Here is a 27466-nt window from a genome sequence, read left to right on the forward strand (position 1 = left end):
GTTTACAGTGTAGGAACTGTTTACAGTTCTTGAAACATATTTCTAAATTACTTCTAGGGAGGTAGTACCAATTTTCATTCCCTCCAATAATGATACTATCTGTCTCATCACAGCCTCTTCTCCCTGCATTTTAATTATTCTATGTGGGTAAAGTAAGAGGTCTCATTCATTTTGAGCTTTTTTTAATTCAGTGCACAAGCATGTGAACGTACAGGCTTTGGATGTTTTCCCATAGCTGTCTTTCCATGCTTGAGTTTTTGTAGTAAGAGGCCTTTCCCCTTGATCTGACATCTCTCAACTACTCAGTCAGATAGCAACTCCTGTGTGCTGGTAACCTGGGCCTGCTACCCTGGAGATAGCAAACCACTCCAGAATGTAGATGGCTATTGGGAAGAAAAACAATTGGGACTTACTTGCATTTCAAACATGTAAAAATGTTATAATAATGCCCTATGTATTAAGATTGAAAGAATTATTCTTTTCAAAACCAGCCTTCCGAGGGGTCCACCCAGATCATTATTAAAAGAGCTTTGACTGCTCGCCACATATCCTATATCAAAATATAACCAGAACATCTTTATAAGGAGCATTTTGATATATTTTTTTTGTTGTTCTACCTCTTTATTAGAACTTTTTTCAGTTGTCTATATTGGGAAGAACCATATCTAACACAAACGCTTTTGGAATAGATCACGTAAGGAATATAGAGCATGAGCTGCTTCACCTTGGGCCAGAGCTTTGTATGTGACCAAATAACCTTTGCAGAGAGAGCTATATGGAGTTGGCTGAAAGCAAAAGATCACAAAGAAAAATGGTTTGTGGCTTCCTTCTCCCATTACTTTGAGGAATGTAACATAGGAAGAAATGGGGACTGTTCCTGATATTAGGCAACTAACTGTGCTCTTCAGTGGCCCGACATCTTGTATTATCCTTCTCTCCCTTTGGAGTCAGCCCAGCTTCTAATGTATAAGTCCCAGCAGCCTGTGTGTGCATGTTGGGCCCACACCGGCCCTTTCAGCTAGCTCTGTGTCTGCAGGGAGCAAGCCTTTGAAATTAAATTTCACATGTCCCAACTGTTCCCCCAGCATAAATCCCATTCTCCTAGCTCATTTTTTCATTTTCTCAAATCTCTGTAAAGGGTGCAGCTGTCTTTCATTTCACTGAATACCTATCCACAGGAGTTCCACCCACTCCATCCCAGGGAAGGCCTGGGAAGAGGAAAAGTACTTTTGCATTCACCATTTGACTGCAGTGGATACGAAGAGAGATTCTGTTTCCAAGTCACTAGCTTTTCCTATCTCATCGTCCTTACCCTCAGATAAGTAGACTGGTAGGAGTTTGACTCATCCAGATATAGAAGAGAAGGGGCTAAATATTAACAAGGGAATGACTTTACATCAGTTTGGATTAGGGCTCCAAAATTAGATTACATCTCCCGATTTATGATACCTCTAGGGTATGGCAAATATGCTTTTGGAGAAAGTTGGGTGGCATTCCTCTTTTAAACAGAGAAACCTGGCACTAAGAAATTATACATTTGTGTGGGAGAGTGCAAAGTAGAGCTGTGAATTATCTATCAGGTTGGTATTTCATTTGAATCAATAAAAATGCCAGCAGGGCTGCGAAATATCTTCTTAGGATGAGAGTGAGCCAAGATAAGGGCAGCCCTGTTTTGTAATCAATCCCTACTCTCTTCTTACTGTAATATTAATGCTCTTTAAAAAGGGAGAGTTTTAAAGAATGTGATATATGCTTGAAATCTCAATGTGATAATCAATATCTGTTCCCAGAATCCCCACACAGATCCTATAGATAGCTTGTCAGTCAGGCACATGGATTTGAGGCTAGGTGAAGTCCAAAATAGAGGCTTCGGCAAAACAGTGCTTCTCTCCTGAAGACTGGCATTCTGGGGCTGGCAGCCTCAGACCCTTGGGTCCTTGGCTTTTCTGTCCCCTGGCAATGCGCATGGTGGCATCTTCTCCTTTCTCTTCCAGCTTCCAACTCTTCCCCTAGCTTTCTCTCTGTGACCTTCTCTCTAAGACCTCAGTAATAGGATTAAGACCCATCCTGATTCAGTTGAGCAGACTTTAACTAAAAATGACATCCTCAAAAGATCCTATTTATAATGGGTTTACACCCACAGGGATGGTTTAAGTTTAAGAACATGTTTTTTCTGGGGTGCATAATTCAACCTGCCACCATCTCCTCACATATTAGTTCAGCGCTCATTGAGTGTGAGGTACAAAGCTAAATGCTGGGTTTCCAAAGAAGACTAGGACACAGTCCCTGCCTACGTAGACCTACAAAATAGGAGGAGAAACAGTGAAATGAACATTCACAAACAATGGGATAAATTAACAGAAGCGTGGAAGAGGCACACCAGAGGCTCAGCCCAGCTTGCCTGTGAAGATTAGAGACTCTTCCCTGAATGATCAACACGCCTTGAGCTGATACTGAAGGACAAGCTTGAGATTGCCAGGCAACCACAGAAAAAAGGGCGTTTTAGCCAAAAGGGGGTGAAAACAACAGATGTAAGAGAATGTGGCATGTTCAAAGAATGGCACACAGTCTTTATATTTGGATTATAGGGTGGATGGGGGTAGCAAGCAGTAGAAAGAGGATGAAAAATCATATTGTTTCAAGCAACAAATGTATCACAAAAATGAAAGAAATGGTGTCACATGTCATAAACTGTCCAGTACTACAAAGGAAGCAGCTTTCTTTTCCCCGAAGGAATTTCAAATTCTTAGAGTCTGAGTTCACTACTGCCCTTACCTACACCCACAAGCTCAGAGGATTTCGTTGGCAGTGCACTCCATGCTAAGCATAGAGCATAGGACCTGGCGGGTATGACATGTGCCCTAGGAACGCCACTTTGCTCTCCAATTTCCCCTCTCGGTGCTCTTAGAATGCCAATATTAGAATGCTGGGATTCACGTGTGACTGAGAAGCATTCAGCCCTCCTCTCCTTCCCTCCTGTAGCCAGCTCTCCCTTATTTGTTTGAGGTATAACGTGAAAGGGCCCCTATTTCCCCTAGCCCAAGACTAGTTTGATTCCGCTTGACAAAACTCACTTATTCGTACTTCTGTGCGATAGGGTCTGTGCCTGGTGTGGGATCTGTGCCGCGGATACAAAAGTGAGAAGGCCTAGCCCCTGGCCTTAAGGGCCTCACTAGCACACTCCGGTTTAGCAGCCGTTCTCTTTGTCTCATTCCTTTCTACCCCATACAGTTTTCTCACATCAAAGGTTAACATCCAAGGGCTTCCCGTAACTCTTCCTTCCTGAGTCTCCTCTGCCTCCCCCAGGGGCAGGTGCTCCATCACTGCTCCTCACCCCACCACGGCGGCCATGCATTGGCTCCTAAAAGAGGGGGGCGGTATTGCCTGAGATGGGAGGAAGCAGTTCCTCTTCCCTCTTGATCAAATAAGTCAAATAGGTCTTCCAAAAAGATCACGCTGGCTGGCAACTCATTCCTTTAAAGCCCACCTTCCCCTGACTATAAATATACACATGCCACACACATACACAACTCCACCCCACTGGAATAAGTATCTGTTCAGAATCTCATTCCATTGTAATTTGCTCATCAATTACTTTTAAGCCTTTCTCCAAGATTTCTCAACTATGTAATAGTCTGATGTTTTTACCTATATAGTATTGCCTGATTAAGAGTAAAAAGTATTAATCAAAGCTCCCTTTTCTTCCCCCGTCCCAAACACATACACACACACACACACACAATTAGCCAGAAACCAGGCACAGTCAAAATTATCCTAGAAAAGAGCTCTAAATCCTCTCAGTCTCCATTCACTCAACCTCCTTCCCTTCTGTCATCCCAACCAACCAAAGAAGCTTGTCACAAAGGTTTTCACTTCTTGAAGAGTCCATAAAAAATTCCTTTTGCCTCTCATGTTTATAATGCTACCTGTGTATTTGTAACCCTCTCTGTTGCAAGCCCTCCCTCCCCACTAACGCGCACAGTACCAGCAGCTTCTCAAATGTTAAAGACAGAGCTTCCTTAGGCTGGGACTCTGTCTCCTCTGCTCCCTCAGATTCTCCAGGGATGATGTGCCCCTTAGAAGAGCATTAAAATTATAGGACTTGAGATGAAGATACACCTAGTCAAACTCCAAACTAAATTTATTTGGAGCAGTTCATTGTCTTCTCTGAGTCTCAGCTTATTTTTCTGTAAACTGTGGGTGGGGAGTGGTGGTTAACTTGCATGGTTGATGTAATGAATTTTTTAAACATGTGATAAAAGCATCTGGTGTACAATAGGTGGGTAGTAAATTTTAGTTCCCTTCTTGATAACTCTTACAAGAGGCGAGATATTTTTCCATTTTGAACCTTTTGTAGTTTTTGCCAGTCTCATGAGGATTAAAGTGACTAGCTCAGACAGACTTTTTTCCCACCTTTTTCTTTTATTTTTTTCCCACCTTGTAATAATCCTAAAACAGAATTCAGTATAACGAAACGATTAAGAGTTAGGCCAACCATCTCAACCATCCAAATACAGGCCCTTTCTTTTCCTGCTGACTTTATTGAAGGGCTTTGCACCTCAGATTAGAAACAGTTAAGTGCCCCAACAAGCCCTTCTAGAACTGGTGCAAAGAGTAAAAGGCAAGTCATTAGGGCTTCATGTTCTGGAGTTACCAGTGTGACATAGACACTGACCATAGGTATTGCATCGACGTTAGTTCCTCACTCCCATAGTTACATGGGATGGTGGTTCCCCATCCTTGGCTTCCAGTTAGAGATCAGACCCCTACCTCTTCTCACTCCTCCTCCTAACCTGGAGATTAAGGTACTACTCTGATTAGGGTCCTTTGTTTGTAAAAATAAGCTGTAGAATCTATCCACCCATTTCACATAGCAAAAACATGAAACAAGTAAGCATAATAGGCACCTCCCATCTGTCAAAGGGACATTTAAGAGGAGTATTCCTCTATTAAAACCAAGAAACAAATCCCCACATTTTCTTGCAGAATGTTGCTTTATAAATAATACCTAAGAAAAATAATCATTCCCAGATCAGAGCATCATATATCGCAAATGTAGGAAAGGGGTTAGTAGACTTCCTGAGCTACCTCGCTTCAGTGAACCCACAATAAGACTGATTAGTTAGTTAGTATGATATTATTTTTATGGTAGTTTTTCCACTTGAGCTTCACAGCTGCATAGGAGGATGTTATTCCCATTTTTTCAATTGAGAAGCAAAGGCCAAGAGGTTCTTTAACCCACCCAGGATTGTGGAGGGAGCAAAGGCAAGCTAGAATTTTTCCTGTTAGGCTATTCTTTGGGTAAACACTAAAATTCTAGAATGTGACCTTTCTAATTATTAGAAGTTTAAAAACAAGCTGTTGGGCGGGGGTGTCCCCTCACTTTCATCTCATCAGCCGGATTCAACTACCTTTTGGTGAAAACGTAGCAAATGTGCAGTAACTTACTCTCTTTCACTTTAACCTTCTGCTTTAGTAGGGACTGATGGGTACCTCTCTTTCCCTGACTCTGACTCTTGGGTTATAGGACTTTCTCTGATCATCTTCTGGAATTAGAGGAAGTAACCTTTCTGAGATTTTCTAACACAGAACTATTTCCCAGTATTCTTCCTTATTCCCCAAACCATGAAAAGTCATGGAAATGTCAAATCCCAACTGTTTCATGACTCCCAGATTGCCACTTAGTGTGGCCTGGCATCCATTATCAGCTGAACTTTGCCTGCCCATTCTTTCCCCCTTCTAAAGGCTAACTGCCTCATCTGCCCTTCGAAGGAAACAGACTACAGTTCTGGTACAGAGACACATAATATTAGGTAGGAAGCAAATCAAATAGTGCATATATAAGATGAGGATTTGCCCAGTTTTTCAGAATGCTGGAGATATGATTGTTAGTAGAATATAGTCCCTAAAAGGGTATTATATTACATCTGAAAAGATCAACAAATGAAGAACAATTTCAATGCAACTTAATAAATGCTACAAAGAGGGAAGTGTGCTATGGGAGCACATTCGCAAGGGCACTTAACTGAGCCTTGGAGAGGCAGGAAGATAGTAGAAGGATTCATGAAAAAAGTGATATCTAAGCCTAGACTTAAAAGACAAAAAGAAGTGAGTCATATGGGGGATTCAGACAGGAAGGGACATGTGCAGATGTCTAGATGTGAGAGGGTGCAGCACATTCAGGGAGCTGTGAGCTCAGTGGAGCAAAAAGAGTGTCCAAGGCAGATTATGAAGAGCCTCAAAAGGATGTTAAGGAGTTGGAACTTTACCTCTGAACAGTGGGGAGCTTATTAAAGGGTATTAAACTGGGGAGTGACATGATCAGATTTATATTTCAGAAAGATCATGCTGGTTTCAGGATGGAGAATGGATTGGAAGCCGACAAGACTGGAGACAGAGTGATCATATTAGTTTGAACTAGGGTAGGGACAGTGGGGAGGGAGACACATGGTCTAATTGGAGAGTTCAGTTTGAGATGTTAAGTTCAAGCTATCTATGGAATAATAAATGGAAAAATCTGGAAGGCAATTAGATATTCAGTTCTGGAACCACGTAGGGAGCCTAGAAATGTAGATCAGGAGCATCATCAAAAAATAGTGATAATTTAAGCCATGGGGGTAGATGATGTCACTCAGAGAAAGTTTGTATAGTGACGAGAAATTGGAGGATGCTTTATATGTGCCCTAAGAGGATGAGATGGTAAGGAGCCTGAGCAGTCACCAGAGGCAGAAGGAAAACAGAGAGAGAGGTGCCACATCAAGGAGATGGTGGAAATATTCCATGTTGCAAACAAATGAGGTAAGATAGGAATTGGAAAGTGGAATATATAAGCAACTACTTTTTTTTTTAATTGTGAACTTTAGCATACATACATAACAGTGATAACTTTCAAAGTACGATTTAACAAGTAGTTAGCAATTTCAAAGAATGTTATGGGTTATAGTTCCATAGTTTCAGTTCTTTCCTTATGGTGAAATATATGTACAGAAAGGTGATAAATTTCAAAGCACAATTCAACAAATTTCGAAGAATTTTTTAGGTTACAGTTCTACCATTTCAGTTTCAGAATTCATAATCCTTTGTTAAATCCTATTTTGTCTGTTGCTACCCCTTCCTCTCATTTAATCACTTTCTCGATCTTCAGGGGTGTCTAGGCAGTGAGCACCCTAACTTTTTCATATTGAAAGGGGGTGTCGACATTATGGGGAAGGGAACAGCATCTGATTGTTGTTCTTAAAGAGGCTTTTGCCTCTGGGTTTTAGGACTTGTCTGGCATAGGAACATTCTGGTAGATTTAAGTTTCTGAGAGATAGATCTTAGTAAGTGAATCTTACAGAACCTCAGATATGGACCTAGGTATTTCAGGACTACTACTGGTAAGGGCATGGCATACTGTGGTCATTTGGGATATCTAGCTGGACCTTGCATAAGAGAAAACTCCAGAATAGCCTCTTGACTCTACTTGAGATCTTTTAGCCACTGTAACCTTATTTTGTTACCTTTCTTTTTCCCCCTTCTGATCCAGTAGGCATTTTCAATCCCTTGCTGCCATGGCCAGGCTCATTCCTGGGAGTCACATCCCATGTCACCAGGGAGATTCATTCCCCCGGGAGTCAAGTCCCATGCATAGGGGGAGATTAATGGATTTATTTGCTATAGACATCTACTTTTAAGAAGCTTCACTTGTGGTTGACACTTTAATTTTCCCTCCTCCCCACCCCCGTTTTTTGTGTCCCTCCTTCCTGTGACATTTTTCAAATAACTTAGATCCCCAATGTCTATCTCGTGTCTACTGACTCATTTCTTTCCATAAAGTAAGTGTGTTTTCTTTCAAGTGAAAGAAGTCTTTTTCTTTCCTTCTTTCTGCAAGACAATTTCTGACATTATCCCAAGCCCTTGTCTTGCTTCTCCGAGTCACATACAATCTTCCTAACCACCATTCACCTCATTTTCCTCTCTGACCCCCTTGCTTAATGTTACTTAATGTTACTTTGTCACATTTGTCTCTAACTTTAGAGAAAAAACAAAATCCACAGTGCGTTGTGATAGTAATATCAGAGCCATTTACAAAATGTTGTATTGGGAGTTATGAAAGAAAAAAAAACATGGCATCCAACCCCTGAAATAGCCTGGGCGTACAGTGTAGATGAGAAGACCAATCTTGTGAAATAAATAGTTAGTGAGCTCTTATAAATTGTCTCAAGAAAAGCTACAAGTTAACAGACTATAAACTGAGTATACGGGTGAGGGTTGGAAGAAAAGCAGGGTAAATGGACTACAGCTGGGTGAAAAACTGATTTTCAGTTTCTGGAAGTCTCTGAGGTATAGCCTGTGAGATATATCACCAGAATAAAGGCTGATTTCAATATTGCACTCATTCAGAACTTTACCAGCGTTCAGGTACCATTAATGATCAGGCACAACAGGACTTTTCTGCGAGAGGGACTGTGTGTGTCTGCCAGCTAAGTAAGAATTCACTCCTACCCTCGTTGGTTCTAGTCCTTGCAGTGCCCCTGAGCCCCGGAGAGCTCATGCATTAAAAATGTATGGCTTGTTGGTTGTCAGTTATTACTATTGGAATATGAAGTGTTCATGGCAGAGGCATCTAATATTATTTTAATATAACACTCATAGTTTGTTTTTAAATTTTGAAATTGGATGAATTGATGATGATTAAATTCTTGTTGGTACTGATGATCCATCATTGTTGACGTTTGGATATTATCTTCATAGCCATTTGTCAACAAAGAGTGAATCATCTGTTAGCCAAGTGTTTAGATAAGCCTTTGCTTATCACATAGCTTCAAATGTTTTCTCTCCATTTCTGTCATGGACTTAGTTTCTTACCCTGCCAGTCACTTCCTCTTTTCTGAAAGTATTTTTTATAAACTTTATGAAGGTATTTTTGTTACAGGCCTGGTTATGACAAAACTTAACAATTCTATCCTTTGTATAAAGCATCAGGTGATTGGATGGAATGGTTAAGGGTGATGGTTGTGGGTGGCTGGTTAGTTCATGGCAGTTGAATAAGAGTTTGGCTATTGATTATTTTATTCCCCAGACAAGGCTCTAGCAAATTTTCTCTCTGTATGATCTAAAAAACACCAATTCAAACCTGAATATATTTGTCTTTAAAAAATGAACAATTTGTTCATTATCTAAAAATTTAGTTAGCTATCCTAATATTCAGGAACTCTCTGTCTTTAATGCAAAATCTTCTCTTCATTCCTTGGATCACTTGGAGGAGAGATTTGTTTCAGCTGCCTATGAGGGTTTTTAAAAGTCCAGTTGGGAGGGGAATATTTGCGGAGTTTGAAGTATAGGTAGCATCAGGGGTGAGCCTGGGCCAGGCAGAAGGAAGACACAGGAGATTTGAGGCCTCCCAAGCTGTGATTGGGTGGTCAGGCCAGGGTTGATGTGCCAAGACCATCGTGCCAGGAGCCAGCTGATCTCTGGCCTGGTTCCATTCCTGCTTTTCTGTATGCTCAGAGCATTTTTATTTCCTTTCATGAAAATGCTGGCTCTGTGCCCTTTCACTCTTTGAAAAGGCCATGTGGACCCTCTCTCATTCTCAAAAAAAAAAAAAAAAGAAAAGAAAAGAAAAATGCTTAAAAGAAAAGAAAAATAGATTAACTAGGCTTTGAAGTCAAGTATTTCCTTGGGAGAGTGGTGATGACACCCAAGTTTTCACTAGTTGTAATTCAGGTGAATGTTCCAGTCCATCAAAGAAATGTAACCATTTTGTACGGGATATTTAAGACATAATCATAATTTTAAAAACCATCAATTCATAAAAAGACATTGCAGCTGGAAGCATGCCTGGTCTTTTAGGCTATATTCTGAAGGATTCTGTTTCGTGAAACACAATTCCCATTTCAGTGCCAGGCAAACCACTAGTTAGTTTTCTTGTTCCTAATGAATTTTTTTGTCCCCACATGAGGAGCTGCTGCAGTGCCTTCTGGCTTCATCACAGGCATTCAAAAGTGAGTCCAGGTCTCAAACCTCTTTCCCTGTGTGCCACCCAGGTTCCTAGGTTTGGAGATTGAATCGTGTGCCCCACAAAAGATATGTTCAGGCTCCAACCCCTGGTGCTGTGCATGTGAACTCATTTGTAAATAGGTCCTTTGAAGATGTTTCTAGTTAAGATGTGCTCAGACTGAGGGTGGGCCTCAATCCAGTATGACTGAAGTCCTTATAAGCAAAGGAAATTGGACACAGAAGAGCAAGCCACAGGGAGCAGTCATCGCTGGAAGTCAACAGAACCTGGAAGAGAAAGGAGACAACACTGCCATGTGCATTGCCATATGACAGAAGAGCCAAAGAATCCCAAAGATTGCCAGCCAGCCCCAGGAGAAAGCCAGCCTTCTAGCCTCTGAAACCGTGAGCCAGTAAATTCCTGTTGTTAAGCTAACCCCAGCCCTAGGGTATTTGATTCAGCAGATGGGAAGCTGAGAGAAGAGGCCATGCTTTTCTCTCCCTCTTTGTCTCTCTTTTTTCCCCTCCCTCTCCCCGTCCCTTCCTTTCATTTTCCCTCCCTTTCTTATTCTTCCTCACTTTATCCCTCCTTGTTTCTCTCACTCTCTCTTCATTTACCCCCTCCCTCTTTTTCCTTCCCTCTCCTTCCCTCCTTTCTCCTGCCTTCTCCTCTTACCATCCCCTTCTTCTCCACCTCATTCTTCCCTGCCCTTTCCCTTTTTTCAGTAAACATGGCACCCACATCAATTAGGGGAAAGGTTGTGGAGGAAACAAAGGAATCTGATACTAACTTGGCCCTCAAAGAGCTCTGGCCGGGTGTGGGAGGAGAGGAGGGTTGGTGATGCACAGGACACATAACTTGGTCCCAGACAGGCTGCCTTTAACAGACATGCTAGTGTAGCATAAGACTGAGAGGAAATGAGAAAATAACCCCCACCAAGAAAAACTCGGATCATTTTATTAATTAGAAACATGAAAGAAATATAGAGGAGTGAGTGCGAAGAAATTTTTTTCTACTTAAAATAATCTCTAAGTTGCAAGGGCTGCTGAAGGTTATCTGCTCTATCCAACTCCCTTCCAGCGCAGCTGCATAATCATTAAAAAAATGGAGCCTAACTTCCTGGATTTATTCTGGAAAATTTCTTGTGCCTTGCTGAAGTCTAGTCTTATTGAGAAATCACCTCAAGTCCTATGTCCCCACACTAAGTAGATAACGGAGAGTTAAAATGCATTCTTTCAGTGCTAAACAGAACAAGATCCTTCTCCTGCAGGCTTCCATATCATTGTAATAAGGAAGACAGATACCATATGCATGTTAATTGAATAAAAAAAATTTTAAATGTTCATTCTTTTTTCCTCAATCTGTTTATTCTTAATTCTCCATTCTATAGTAATATAGGATATATTTTTCTGACTCTAAAATTCTTACACGATATGAGAGAATTAGATTAAATGTTCTTTTCAGCTTTAATGTTCTGCGATTAGGTGATTTTGGAATATATGCCTACTTGAGAAATGGTCCAAAACATGCCCCCATTTGACTTAACCATTACTTCTGCTTCCAGATTTGTGGAAACAGTCCTTCCTGTGCTCCCTTGGTAAAAGAAGAATGAAGCTGAACGATTTTTAGAAAGATATCGAACAGTAAATGATTATATGTTTTTAAAAAGGATAATCACCAAATCATCAAAAATGCTTTTTGTGCCATTTTTAAAATCAGGAAATTAGTAGACAGTTTAGGACCCAGTTTACTTTAATTGCTGACATTTTTATTAATATCCCTTTAGCTTCATGCAAGAGCTCACTCTCAGTCCTCCTTTCTGCATTCTTTGAATGAAAATCAAGATGATTTCAAATTTGTTTTAAACCATTTTAATTAGATATAGCAATTTTATCTATTTAATAAGGCATAAAGTAAATAACACTTTGAAAACTGGAATCTGAGTGTGTTTTTAGTTGATTTTGATGAGTTTCAATTGAGATTTGGTCACTTTCCAAATTGTACTTTAGATTCACCTGAGAGTACAAATTTTCAGACTTGGTGCCAGTTTGTGCATATATAGATAATTTTTGTGTTAGCAAAGGAGAGGTTTAATTAACAAGCTTCTTAGGAAAAAAAATCAAAGCTTTTCACTTCACATTTAAAATGAATTTAAAATAAATAGCATTGTAAAATCTCATTCTTGGTGCTTATTAGGATGGTGGAGTGCTCTGATGAATCATAATAGATAAAAAGATGTTTGCAGTGAACACAAGGGAGAGTAGCATGATTTTTATGTGTCATTTCCACCCTTCATTTGTTTGTGAAAATGGATGGTAATTAGATATGGAGCATTTTCTTTTCTTAAGGAAAATTTCATGATTGAATTTATCTTGCTTTCTGTGTCACATTCAGTTTGCACAGCAAATAGTCTTAGTTTTGAAATGGTTTGATTATGATAATTTATCCCTTTTTCTTCCTTCCCAATTCTACCATTGAAGTACCATCTTTTACTTTCAGTGATGAAAAATCAAGGTGTCAGAATGAACTTGTAGAATAAAGACCTTTCTTTTTTTCCAATTGTCAACACAAGTGGTTCTAATCTACCCTGGGCTTTGCTCATATTTTTTGTAGACATTGAACTTCATTTTCTAGTAGGAATTCAGAACATGGAAGGTAACTTAAGGTTCATATTTTACCTTTTGTTTAGATGGCATTATTATTAACTAGAAAAGTGGAAGATTATTAGACCTAAAACTTCTTAGTCTTTGATTAAATAGACTGAGTTAATCATAGAGTTTAGGAAGCTGTCTTGGAAGAGAGCCCTTTTTTAAAAACTATGGTACATTTCTCCCAAGTTGGCAATTACTGTTAGTATTTAAGTAGGACTCTAATAAATGTTGCATTTTAAATTTATTTTCACTTTTAGAGCAGCCTAAGAATGTTACCCTTTAAGCTTGGTTTTGAATCGAAACACCAACGGAGAAAATATTGCTCTAAAATTATGTGTAATGGCTCTGAGTGTGAAGATCTAAGTCATCCAGTATTGATAGTTGCCAGTTGGTGTTGTTTCTTATTCACCTTTACCAGTTTGTTAGATATTATTATATAGGTGGGAGTAGAAACTATAAGAGTAGTTTTGATCATTCCAGGGGGTACTTGTGGAATGAGGAAGGAAGAAAGCCAATGGCAAAACTAATATTTGAAGGGCAGGCTGAAGCAAAGTAATAGTCAGAAAAGTGGGAGAAAACTGAATAGAAGAACAAGAAGCCAAGCAAGAATTTCAAGAATGTTGAAAAGAGAACTTCAGGTGCCATAAGATGAGAACTGAAAAGAATCTATTGAATTGTGCAGTTAGGAGATCATTGCTGACCTTTGGCATAGCAGTTTCAATGAAGTATGGAAATGTACTCCAAGTTGCAGTGGGTTAAAGAGTAAATTGGAAATGAATATATAAAAGCGGTGCAGTCCCCAGTAACCGCTTTTATATATTCCTCACGATGAGGAAAAGATAGAGGGAAAAGAGATGAGCAATGAAACCTACACACAATTAAACCTAAAAGAATAAGGAAAGAGTTGGAGAATGTAGAATATAAGTGCAAAATAAGATTTCTTGAAACAGAAAATAGATAATACAAAATAATTTTAATGAGTCCAGAAGTAAATGTACTAAACTAGTTCAGCAAAATTTAGGATTAATAGGAAGGAGAGATAGAAGTGAAACTATTTTAAAAGTCTTCTCGTTGATGTGGGCAAGGAGTAAAGAATAGAGCTTGGTGGGAGACAGATTCTGTTTAAGTTTTTGTCTTACGTGACTAAGCGCACATAAACAGGATCAAGAACATTTTTAAATTGAAAAGGGTACATAGCCATAAAGAAGATAATAGTCATAAACATAAATGCAGCAAACACCATAGTATCTAAAATGTGAAACAAAAACTATTGGAAATGCAAAGAGAACTTACAGTGTAGTTATGATGAAAGAGGTCAGTATACTTGTCTCAGTGGGACAGACTAATAGAAAAAGAATGTAAGAACACAGGAATTGAATCAGTAAGCTTGAATATAAATATATACTCACCCCTTAGAGAATAAACTTTTTTTTTTGTATGTCCATGGAACATTAGCAAAAATCAAACATGCACTTGGTCACAAGAAAAACCTTAACCAATTTGGGGAGGGGAGTAAGGAATAGATTTTAAGACCATATTCTCTAACCATAAGCCAATGAAATTAGAAATAATCATGATAAGTAACCAAAACTTTTAGTACTTTAAATGTGATGAACACAATCCTTGATACGATTAAGATCAAAGAGAAGGGCAAAAAAGAAAGCTACAAATTGTCTAAAAAGCAATGGGGGAAATACCCTCATTCTGAAACTGTTGCACAGTGTAACCCGTACTCAGAGGAGAAAATATAGCCTTAAATGTGCTTTTAATTAAAGTAAAACTATGAAAAATAAAAGAACTAAATAATCATTTTAAGAAATTTGAACAAAAAATAAACTGGAAGAAAGAATAAGGATATAAGCCGAAATCATAAACTTTAGAATGTCACAAAAAGCGCATACAAATATATAGGCTAGATTTTTGTGCAAACTCAAGTTACAGATGTGTTAGGGATCAGTATGTATGAAAATGGATGTAGCATAGAAACTCTCTGAAGGTAATTTTGGCCCTCGTCACTTATCCCTACATCCCCAGTATTCATGTACATCAGATGCTTTTCTGGAAACTAAGTGGCTAAATGGGCTGGGCGCCAGATACACATGTTCTGTTGTAGCATAATCATAAGGCTGGAGGGAAGTTTGTTGTCATGCTTCTTCTAGTTGAAACTCTACTAGTCAACTAAAAATTTCTCTAACAGATTTGTGGATCTTTGGAATGCTAAATCACCAAGAGAAATCTCATTTGAAAATGACACAGATAGGTTATAGTTTTATATATTAACATAAATTATGGAAGAGCAGATGCATATAAATAATATCTTACATATTTTAAGATTGTCTTTTCATTCTCCTTTATTCATACACCTCTCTAGAATACTCATTAACAGCAATTCTTAACCTAAGACTTACTGCATTTCCAAAGTAGATGTTGTGCTATCCTTCAACATTATAAATTTGGGTAATCTTTATATTGCTTTTGGTATTTATTTCTTGTTTTAGAGGGAAAACCTCTGCCTCCTAGCACTCTTCACCAACAGTGGTCATTAATGATCAATAGTCTGCTATTATTTCCTGACTTTGTTTGTATTGATGGCGTTAGTTCATTTAAATTTTTAGTTTGTGTGTTGGGGAATGGGGAGAGGGAGGAAGTATGGGGGAATTGTAATCATCTGCTCTTTTTAGTTTGTAAAACAAGTTTGTGATAAAAACAGACAATGTCTACATCTTCTTTTTGGCTTTTACTTCTAATTATAATGTTGTGTGTATGTGTGTGTGTGTTTTTTCTTTACAGAAGAAATGCACATTTATTCAGCACTGTATCTTGTCTTAGATAATGTATGGGGGGGAGGTAAAGAGGGCCTTAAACACTAGAAAACATCTATAACCCTTTGTAGTATATGCGTATTATATTTACATTGGTTTTGAAGTCTTGGGATTCTGGTGGACCCTGGAATTAGTAGGATTAACAGAATCAAACTTGTTTTAAATCCTACTTATTACTCTGCTAGTTGAATTGTTTTTTTAAGAGTTATCTTTGAAGAGCTGCCATACAGAAGAACCTTTTTCTACTCTGTGAATGTGTAGATGATGCCCAGAGAAAATTGCATCTGCACATGACACCTTCATTTTTATGTAATTTTAACCAGTTTTCAAATTTATGATAACAGCTAAGCTTTCTCGTAATTATTAAGCTATTTCCTTTTTTCTTTCAGCAGAAGAGCTGAAGAAATAATTTTATTTTTACTGTTCATTTTTCTTTTGATAATATTCATCTAAAAAAGAAAGTAGCTAGAAAATGCAATGTCTTTAGAGCAGAGAACACAATGGTACTTTTTTCACCTCTAATATAATTATATTGATATCTGGAAGCTATTGGCATCTACCCATTTAATCCTGAAACCAGATCACTCGAACTGTTAGACCTAGTCTCATTTCAAATCACTATAAAATGTATGTAACAGATGTTTTTGTCTTTGTCCTTCCTTAGCTATTTACCTTAATTATCATTACAGGCTTTTTTAAAAAAAAATTGCCTTAAGCACATGTATTTTCTCATTCTCAGCAGTGTTTTTTCAAATAAAAGGATGATCTGTGACACCTATAAAGTAACAAAGAGTGGTTTTTACTCATCATTCATTCACTTTTTTCATGCACTTTCTTGAATTTTCTAAATTTTGTTCTTGTGATTTTAGAGTTTTAAAAGAGAAGTTAAAACCTGAACATGATCTTGCTTTGTTAAATTTATTTCTGTCTATAGGATGAATATAAACCAGAAAAGGCCCTGTCTGAAGAGGACTTGAAAAATGCAGTCAGCGTGCACCATGCCCTGGCATCCAAGGCCACAGACTACGAGAAGAAGCCGAATGTGCTTAAACTTAAAACTGCTGACTGGAGAGTTCTGCTTTTTCAAGCCCAGTATGTATTTTTTTTTTTTTTTTGGTGTGTGTGGGGGGGGTGTTTGTTTTGTTTTGTTTTGTCTTTGGTTTGCTTAGCACCACTTTATTCCTAGAAGAGGAATCAGGATCCGCAGGGGAAATTTTTTGAGCTGGAGTCAGTCATTAACTGGTTACATTAGAGAGACAAGTGCCTGAAAAGAGTAGAAAAAGAAGTAGAAGCCCTGGTTCAAGTTTTTTTTTTTTTTTTTTTTTGTCTTCTATAAAGTAGCCCTGTAGCTTTGGTCAGCCACTTAAAATCTCTAGATCTCTGTATCCTCATCAGTAAAACCTGAGGATTTTAGCAGATGAGGTCTATAGCACAATGAGTAAATAGATCTGGATTCAAATCACCATTTCCTAGCTCTTTGTCCTAGCATGTAATTTAACCTGTTTGATCCTCAGCTAGTTACTGGTACAGGTAATAATGTTTATCCTACAGAGTTCTTGTGGGGATTAAATGAGATTGTGTTTGAAATACTTTCCATACATAGAAGCTATTTGGTAAATGTAAATTTACATCTTAATCTCTTTTCCCTCTCCTTTTGAGCTCTGATAGTCCATGATTATATAGAAGGAAAAAATTCATACTGAGGGCAAGAAATGGACTTGATTACCACTTTATTAGTATTAGGGATCCAGGATCAGCCTCTGCAAGATTGGTAGCAGAACATTCCACATGAAGAATTCTGGATTCATGAAAGAGAAATTTTGGGTTTTTAGAACTGAGTGTATAGAACAGGAGTGGTAAATAGAGGTCACACACCACTGTCTGTGGCAGGCAGTGTTAATCATTCATGACATGCTTTTTCACTAGCCTGAGCTTGACTTCAGAATCATTCTCAACACAGCACTGCCTGGGGACCCCAGCTGCACTGGAATTAAACTTCATTGACACAAAGTAGTAAAAACCAGCATCTATATGCTTGTTATTTGGAGCATTGTAGGATCAGGAAAAAAGAAGATACTCTGGTGATTTTTAGATGTTGAACTAGTGAAGGTATAAAATTGCTGTCATCAGATGAAGAAGAAGTTGTAAGGAAACAAGTTACACCGGGTTTTCTGAATGTGAGAATAGGACAGTTCTAACCCCACAAGGGATTAATTACAGCTATTAAGCATAAAAGTCTTTCCAATTATTCTGTTTCCCACATTTTTGTTTTGAAATCTGATATTTATTATAACTAAGGCGATCTAATTACTTCAGTTAAAAATGTTGCAGAAATCAGGCATTCGAGGACTTGATATCTAGTGTAAGTCTCAGGTTACTGAGGGTAGTTTCCCTTGGAGTAGTCAGTGAAGAAACTGGTTTTATATTTGGCCATTTTATCCGTCTTCTATTTAATTATTATATAAATGGTGGATAAGCTATCCAGATTCGTAACGATTTCTATCATTCATTCTTGAATTCACAGATATACTAAGTGCTTTCAGTACTGGGCTGTGTGGACATAGAAGTTGACCAGGAGTATGATCATGACATCAGATGATTTCTATTTCTACTTAAGTGCATTTTTTAGCAGCTTTATTGAAGGTTACTTAACTTACCATAATATTTCACCTGTTTTTAAGGGTACAATTCAGTGATATTTAGTAAATTTACAGAGTTGTGCAACCGTGACCACAGTCCAGTGAGTCCAGAGAGACCCTTGTCCTTGTTTGCAGTCGCTGCCCATTCTCACCCCCGGCCCCAAGCAACCACTAACCATTTTCTGCCTCAGGATTTTCCTTTTCTGGACATACAACATGTGGTCTTCTGTGTCTTAAAATAGTGTTTTTAGGGTTTATCCATGTTGTTGCATGCATAGTAGTTCGTATCTTTATTGTGAATAGTATTCAATTATATAGATATAGCACGCTTTGTGTATCCATGTACTAGTAAATAGATATTTAAATTGTTTCCTCTTTTTGGCTATTATATGTACTGGTGCTTGGGACATTCACACATAAATCTTTCTGTGGACATATGTTTTCATTCTCTTGAGTAGATACCCAGGTGTAGATTGCTGGGTTGTATGTAAATGTATGTTGTATGTATAAACATAAGTTTATAGTTAGCTTTTTAAGAAGCTGCCAAAGTTTTTCCAAAGTGGTATATCCTTTTACATTTTCTCCAGCAATGTATGCCTCCATTGGATTTCAAAATCAGATTATATGATTAGAAGAAATTAATTTTAAAATTTTGACCTAACCTAATTATCAGATGGAAAGTGGGGTTTTAATAAATATTTATTGTCAAGTGAGTTTTCTTTTTTCCCTGTATCCTAGAGGGATAATTATAGTCTTAGGCTATGACTACAATGATGATTACAGATTCCAGGGCCTTTCACTGCTGTGGTAATCACTGTTGAGAATGTTCATCTCAAATGAAGTTTCATCAGGTATTAGTTGTACCTAGAAGAATAAACAATTTTTATGTGCCACTTTAAATCAGAAATGAGCAAAATGTGTTGCAGTCAGATGTAGAAATACCTTAACAGAAATACGTTTTTCATAGGAGTCCAGAAGAAATGCAAGGATGGATAGACAAAATTAATTGTGTTGCAGCTGTATTTTCTGCACCACCATTTCCAGCAGCCATTGGGTCTCAGAAGAAGTTTAGCCGTCCCCTTCTGCCTGCCACTACAACAAAATTATCTCAGGTGAGTCATTTTGATGGAGCCTTGAGCATAGAGAAAGGTGCTTTGTAAAATAATCGTATTAATATTTGTGTTTGATTATTACTTCACATTTTGGGGGACAAGTGGAGACCTTGCCTCAAAGGCCGTGTTGTATAAATGGAAGGGCAAGATGCAGTATGCTGACTTTTGCATTTCTTATAGGAACCTGACATGATTGACTCACAGTTGGTAGGACACGTTTCTTTAATTTGTTTTCTAAAAGTTACTACTAAATTAATCATCCTTACCTAGTGGTGCTGGCAGCAGCAGTGGTGGCAGTGGTGGTGGTGATGGTGGCGGTAGTGGTTCTCCTCCTCCTCCTCTTTTTATACTAAGAGCTCATATTATTTCAAATGACTAATTTTGTTTTGTCACAGGCTCATTCACTCATTCATTTATTGCTCATTTACCATGCCCCAGGCTGTGTCTGGTGTCAGGAATATGAAAATATTCCTAGGTGTCCACTCCTCACAGTGCACTGGGGGAGAACCTTCCCTACCCCTCTGTGCAGATCTAAGTGGACCATTTGGGTTTTCAAAACAGATCAAGACAAAACACACCAGACTGTGTTCCAGATGTACTCCTAGAAACTTCTCTCCTGTTGTCAGTTTGTTCTTCTTAAAGCCTATCTTAGTTTCCCAACTGCCAAAACAAATACCATTCAAGCCATTGGCTTAAACAATGGGAATTTATTGCCTCATGATTTTGAAGCTAGAAGAAGTCCTAAATCAAGGTGTCAGCAAGGTGATGCTTTCTTCCCAAAGGTGATGGCATTTTGGGGCTGGCTGCCAGCAATCCTTGGTCCTTGGCTTTTCTGTCACATGGCAGTGCACATGGTGGCGTCTTCTTCTTTCTCTTCTGGGCTCCATTGACTTCAATCTTCGGGCTGCTCCCATGGCTTCTCCTCTTGTGTCCAATTTCCTTTGCCTATAAACTTTAGCCCTATTGGGTTAAGGCCCACCCTCATTCAGTTTGAGCACATCTTAATAACCTCTTCTTCACAGATCCTATTTACAAATGGGTTCACACCCACAGGACAGAGGTTAGGACCTGAACGTGCCTTTTATGGGGGCCATTATTCGATCCTCAACAAAGCCCAAATTTAATAATGTCCTTTGCCTACTTAAATCTCTGTTCTGAAGGCATCGGGGAGCCACTGGAGGGGCTAAAGCCCTTAATATGACATTCATCTCACTATGATCAACCAGGTCAGTATTAACCAGCTCCTCCACACATATATGGTATCATATTAATCGATGACACACTTATTTAGCAAATGTGTTCTCTGTGCTGCTGTGCATCAGTGACTGTTTTAGGCTTTGGAGATCAAAGGCAAATGAAACCCTGACCCTCTCCTGAAGAGTGAATGACAAGTACAAATAAGCAAGTAGTTGTAACACAGTTTGACTCGAGGTACAGGAGGCTAAAGTCCAGGTGCTGTGAGAGTACAGGGAAGGGGCAACTCGTCTTGAAGGTGAAGAATGAAGCATGATCTCTAACGTGAAGCTTAAGGATGAGCAGGAGTTAGGTGAGGTGTGGGAAGAGAGAATAGAATGATCCAGGCCCAGAGGAGAGAGCACTGCAATGCACCACCCACAGGGAGTCATCAAATGTGGCTTGAGCCAAAGTGTTGAGTAAAGGCAAGACATATTCCTCTGTGGAGGCAAGCAAAGGCCAACTCATGAAAGCTCTTATTTGTCATAGATGGAATTCTGGATGCTTCATTGGTTTCCCAGCATCCTTAGGGTAAAGTTTAAGCAGGAGAGTAATGTGATCAAAGTTGTGCTTTACAAATTATTCTTATTACAAAATGAAGAAGGTGTTGGAAGAGGATATTACTGGAAGCAGAAAGAATAATTTTAAAGGCTCTTTCAGTAATCCAGGGAGAAGTAATGGAGTTGGTGATACAAGAGCTGGCAAGAAGTGAGGTGCTTGGCAAAGCTGGTGAGGGTGGGAGGGAGAGGCTCAGCGCCAGGTGACGAGGAGGAGTGGGGGGTCCTCCAGTGGGACAGTGGAGACCATGTTGTCCCACCCGGCCCTGGGACCCCACCACCTCCAGGCTTCCTGCCTGTTTCCTCTTCTCAGAATCTCTTCCTGGATCCTTTTCTTCTTTTCTGTCACCAGTGTTGCAGTGCCTCAGGTCTCAAAAGAGGATCAAGAAGACACCTGAGAAACAGTAACGTTTTAGAAAAAAGTTTTCTAAAAATGAGAGAAGATAATGTTGTGCCAAGGAAAGGGCAGAAAAGTCAAGACCAAAAAATGTGTCCTGTTAAGTAGTGAGGAAGTCATTGGGTGACCGCAGTGAGATTATTTGGGTGAGCAGTGGGAGCAGAAGCCTTGTTGAACTTCTTTGATGAGGACTGGAAGGTAGAAAGGATGGAGAGAAAGGAATCATGGACATCTCTTGCCATAAGTTTATAAAAAAAACAGAAAGACTAGTAGTTTGAAATGGTTTGAAGAAAGGTTTTCAGTCATTTGGAGAAAGATTTTTTGGATTTTGTTAATTTTGTTTGTTTTTAAAATGTATAATTATTATTGCTATTTAAATATTACTATTACTGTGTGGTTCATATACTTGCTGAAAACACTGTTAAGAATAGAAAAGACCAGCCCTGCTCAGCAAACAGGACAGAATGTCTTTTATTTTTCAGGGATAATAGGTAAGAGAACTGGAAGGCTTTACTTCTTACCAACTGCCAGACAGTATGTTGACATGCTTCTCCATCTACCCAACTAAAATATGAACTCTTAAAGCAAATATATTTCCCTGCTTTAAGTCTGGGTACTTAACATAAACAGTGTATCTCATTACATAAGTTAAGGGTTGTGGGGGACAACAACAACAAAGTTTAACAGAGACCAAACATGCTTTTGAAAGTTGGATTTAGTCTGTTAATTTCACTGGGTATTTTCCAATTGTTATTTTTCAATAGACTGATCATATGAGTTTTTTTCTTGTTCAACCCTCACTATAAAATTTACAGTTCTATTTACTTTCTACTTTGAAAAACTACTATTGATGTATTTATGTATGGGCTCTGAATTAATAAGTCAGTGTCGTATGAGAATGTGTGTTTCTTCTGGGAGCTCAGGCAAGCAAGGACCTCTGTCATGGCAAAATCTCTTATTTTAAACAAATGCCCTACACTGGAACTAAAAATATAGGCTGTATGTTGTTTGATGTTTTTCCTCATTTTGAACGTAAATCCAAAGAGATGGGAAGAAAAAAAAATGGAGCATATATAATGGGAAAAAAATGATGGATTCAAGATTTTATATAGAAGGGCAGTAATCAAAAAGACGCTTTCTTAAGTGTCACGTAAGACAAGATGACCAAGCCCTTCAGGAATTTGATTTCTTTATGAAGGAATAAGATGGCCTCAAATAAATCACATAGCCTCTGTGGGCCTCAGTTTTCCATCTGGAAAATGAGAAGGTTGTTCTAGAATATTTCTAAGGTTCTTTCTAGGATTGACTCTGACATATTTCTTTGTCCAAGTCACAACCTTAATGTTTCTTTACTAAAATGAAAAAAGTGTTTTATCTTCGAGAGTGATATGAGAATTTAGAAAGAAACATGTGAAACCAAGCATGTATATGATAAAGGAAAGGTTAGGAAGAGGGAAGGAAGAGTGGGTTCCCACACAGCCTGGCATTGGAATTAGGGGTGGCATCCACTTGGAATAGAGATTCTTAGGGAGCTCTTTGCTGGGGTTGTAATGCCCCCTCCAGTGAATCCTGGAATATGTGTCTAGATGTGCCCTCGAGTTCTCCAGGACCTTCAGGCTGGTCTTGATCCTTTAGCCCAAAATTCCTCAACCCCAGTGCTCCTAACATTTGGGGCTGGATAGTTCTCTGTAGGATGAATTTTTGGATGTTTGGCCTCTACTTATTAGATGCCAGTAACCCTCACCTAGTTGTGGCAATGATAAATCTCTGCAGACATTGCCAAGTGTCCCATGGGGTCAAAATCATCCCCGTCCTGTGGAGAACCATTACTTTAGCCTGGTGGTTCTGAATCTCTGAGACTCGCAATCTTTCCTTTCTCTGTATTCTTAAAACTTGGCTTTGACTCCCCTAGATGCCAGAACCACTTGGATAATTTCAATTTACAAAATAAATTATAACAAAATGAGTGCCCTGCTGGAGAAAGTTAAGCAGTGTTAGGAAAAAATTAAATGTTCAATTATAAGATCGTTTGGTACTTTTTAAAACACAGTGTTCATCACCCTGTCATTTCCTAGCTCTTCTTTAATTTATTTTTGTCTTCTATCCAAAACATATTAGCCTTAATTATTGAAAATGATTACTGTCAGTGCAGCGTGGTTCTTTCTGAACAGCGCTGCAGTGTGGGAGGAGTTGCCTTCTTTAATTGTTTTTCATGGCTGTGTTGCCAGAGCACATTTTTCTTCTGTTGAGGATGGAGAGACTAGTTTGAACCATGTAAGTTTTGTTTCTCTTTCTAGTATAGCTCACCAAACTTAGAATTTCATGGTAGCTCACATTCTGGATCATCCTTTTACCCACCAGCACAGTCATTTTCAAACTCTAATGTGCACAAGAATCATCTAGGGACTTGTTTGAAAATGTGTATTTTCCAGCCCCCCAGGTCGAGCAGGTCCAGACAGCTGAGGAATATACATGCTTTAATACACACACAGATAACTGGCATGCAGGTGGTGGCTGGGCATCCTTAGAGACATTACACCAACCTTTATTTCAGACTCAACTGCAAAAATCCCTGCCTGCTTTGGGTCTTTCACCACCGCTGACGACCTGTACTTCACAGTGTCACCATATCCTAACATCCAGTCCTACTTCCTCCTTTGAATTCCAACCGTTCTCCTCTGAAAGTTTCAATTAATGAAAAACCACTAACTGCTGTCTACTAAGAGCCAGGCCTTGTTATCAACACCAATCTGAAACAAAGGGGGGTCCTGTGCTTGTTTCTCACATTGAAGTAACTCTCTCCCCTCGTTTTATACTGTAGTTTGGCCAAAGGGTTGCTTTGCTAAGGGCAAGATGAATGAGGCAGATGTGAGAAACTGCGGGTTACAGAGGAGGAAGTCTCTCCTGTGGCTGCGGCCCTCACCGGCCAGAACCTCACGCTCCCCAGCCCACCCAGTTCCACACTGTCAGTCACCAAGTCCTGTCACATTTACCTTCTAGCAGCTTTCATATTCTACCCACTTTTCTTAATTCAGGCTTTTATCATCTTTTACCTAGATCACTGGTCTCCTCACTTTTTTGATCACTCACTTTATCAATATAAACTATTTGAGCAGGTACCCTCCAATATATGTATTTTTTAAATAAAATGCACTACGTTTACTACTGTTGATCCAAATAATAAATGTTAGTAAACCTTAACATGTATTACTATTTAATAAATAAAACATTAAAAATTTTCCCAATGCCTGAGGAATCCATTAAAAATCTGTTAGAGCTCATAAGTGAATTAAACAAGGTTACAGAATACGAGGTCAATATACAAAGATCAATTGTATTTCTATATACTGGCAATGAACATTCCACAAATTAAATTAAGAAAACAGTTCCATTCACAGTAGCATCAAAAAAGTTTAAATTTAATCATTGAAACTGCAAAACATTGTTGAAAGAAATTAAAAAAGGTCTAAATAAATGGAAAGGCATTCCATGTTCAGAAGACTTAATGTTATTAAAATGTTGATCTTCCCTAAACTGATCTTCAGATTTGGCACAATCCCTATCAAAATCCCAGATTACTTTTTTGCAGAAATTGACAAGCTGATCTTAAAATTCCTGTGGAAATGCAAGGCATCCAGAATAACCAAATAATCTTGTAAAAGAAAAACAGAGTTACAGGACTCATACTTCCTGATTTCAAAACTTAATATACAGTTACAGTAATGAAAACAGTTGGGTACTGACATAAGAATAGACATATAGATCAGTGGAATATCAATGAAAGTCCAGAAATAAATCCTCATATTTATGGTCAATTGATTTTCAACAAGTGTGCCAAGACAATTCAGTGGGGGAAAGAATAACTTCAACACATAATGTTGGGACAACTGAATAGCCATATGCAAAAGAATGGATTTGGATCTCTGCCTCACACTATACTCAAACACTAACTGAAAATGGATCATAGACCTAAATGTAAGAGATAAAACTATGAAGACTCTAGAATAAAACATAGCAAATTTTCATGATATTAGGTAAGGCAATAGTTTCTTAAATATGACACCAGAAGCACAAGCATCAACAACAACAAAGTAGATAAATTGGACTTTTCAAAATTAACATTTTTGCTTCAAAGGACACTGTGAAAAAGTGGAAAGGAAATCCACAGAATGGGAGAAAATATTTGCAAAGCAGAAAGCTAGCTGATAAGGGACTTGTTTCCAGAATACATGAAGAACTCTTACAACTCAGAAAAATAACCCAATAAAAATGGACAAAGGACCTGAATAGACATTTCTCCAATGAAGATGTACAGATGGAAAATAAGCTCATGAAAAGATATATAATTAGTCATTAGGGAAATGCAAATCAAAACCACGATTAGACAGCCCTTCACATACACTAGGATGGCTAGAATAAAAAAGAGAAAAGAGCAAGTGTTGGTGAGGATGTGGAGAAATTAAAACCCTCAGACATTGCCAGTGGGAATTAATATTGTACAACTACTTTGGAAAGCAGCCTGACAGTTCCTCAAAAAATTAAGTTTCCACATGACTCTGCAATAGCACTCCTGGTTATAAACCCAAGTGAAATGAAAACGAATGCCCACACAAAAACATGTATGTAAATGTACATATCAGCATTGTTCATAATAACAAAATATGAATTCAGACCAAATGTCCATCAACTGATAAAAGGAAAAATAAAATGTGGTATGTCCATGCAAAGGAATATTTTTCAACAATAAGAAGGAATAAAGTTTTGTACACCAGTGTTCATAGCGGCATTACTCAGAGTGGCCAAAAGGTGGAAGTAACCCAAACGTCTATCGGCAGATGAGTAAACAAAATGTGGTATATACATACAGTGGAATAATACTCAGCATTTAAAAGGAATGAAATCATGATACATGCCACTGCATGATGAACCTTGAAGATATCTTATTGCATGAAATAAGTTACACATAAAGGGACAGATAATGATTCCGTTTATATAAATAACTAGATATGCAAACACATAGAGTCAGAAAGAAGGAGTGTACTCCTTCTAAAGAATTGTAAGAGCAAAGATAAAAGAGAAAACCAGCAGAATTCCTACTCTGAGTTTCTTCCTCATGTCTATTTCAAATGTAATTGTCCTGGGTCAGAGATTGCTACATGGCTCTACGGCTGCTGCCTCTTCTATCAGCATTTTCGCCGTTTGTTTTTGTCAGGAAAGTCTGTGTATCTCCTTTACCATCAGATTCTAGCATTGTAATACTTTGTATGTCTACCTATCTATGCCCATAAGAGCCATCTGGTTTCATTTTATTTCACTGGTCAAAATGGATAGATTTTAGATGTGATTTTTAAATGCTTTTATTTTGTAGATTACTTCTTTGATTGTTGCTTCATGAAGGCAGTCAAGTAGGAATGAAGCGTTGCACGTTGGACTTCAACATGTCTTTGACTAGTTTCTTAATAAAAATATAACCTAAATGAGAGATCCTTCGTATAGTTATAGAGGTAGCCAGATTTATAAAATGTAACTTAATGACAATGAATGAACCCTGGTTAAATGTATAATATTTTTATAATAGTATATATTTCTGTGTTGAGAGGAAAGTGACAAATATAATATGCCGTGCAAATTGCTCTTCTGGCCTATGTTCCTCATTAAAATAAGTAGAAGTTGGGATATGTTCAATAAAAGGAGACGTTTGAATACCCAAGATTGGAAAATCTGAATCTAAAGCTTTTGAAAGAAGCAAACACCTAACAGAATAATTTTGCAGAACCACAGTCCAAAACTACAGAGCAGTTTGTAATGTATTTTACCAAATTATCTAAAATCTTAATTAGAAAAAAAGGTGTTTGGATTATTATCTTTTTTAACCAAAAAAGAAAAGAATTCGTTTTTTAAAAATCCCTATAAATAACTATACTGCAACATACCTATTTTTAAACAACAGTCTAATAGAAGAATGGATCCAGTATTCCAACAGCCGGTCCACAGAAGAGGAAGCCCAGTAAATACATGGAAAAAAAATTGCTAATGCTCAGTTGTAATCAGGAAAATGAAAATAAAAATTAAAATGTTA

At 38.2% G+C, this 27466-nt stretch overlaps 1 protein-coding gene across 6 annotated transcripts in view; it reads left to right on the forward strand.

Moving 5' to 3' along the window:
- The window catches only part of PSD3 (pleckstrin and Sec7 domain containing 3), a 514520-nt gene that overhangs the window by 454620 nt on the left and 32434 nt on the right, over positions 1–27466 (forward strand). For all 6 annotated transcript variants that reach the window (XM_037812498.1, XM_037812499.1, XM_037812501.1 and 3 more), the window contains 2 exons: positions 16384–16541; positions 19056–19200. In XM_037812498.1, the coding sequence (XP_037668426.1) occupies positions 16384–16541; positions 19056–19200 (303 nt within the window). The remainder of the gene's footprint in view (positions 1–16383; positions 16542–19055; positions 19201–27466) is intronic.

The sequence above is a fragment of the Choloepus didactylus genome, chromosome 20 (assembly GCF_015220235.1).
Source record: "Choloepus didactylus isolate mChoDid1 chromosome 20, mChoDid1.pri, whole genome shotgun sequence".
NCBI lineage: Eukaryota > Metazoa > Chordata > Mammalia > Pilosa > Megalonychidae > Choloepus > Choloepus didactylus.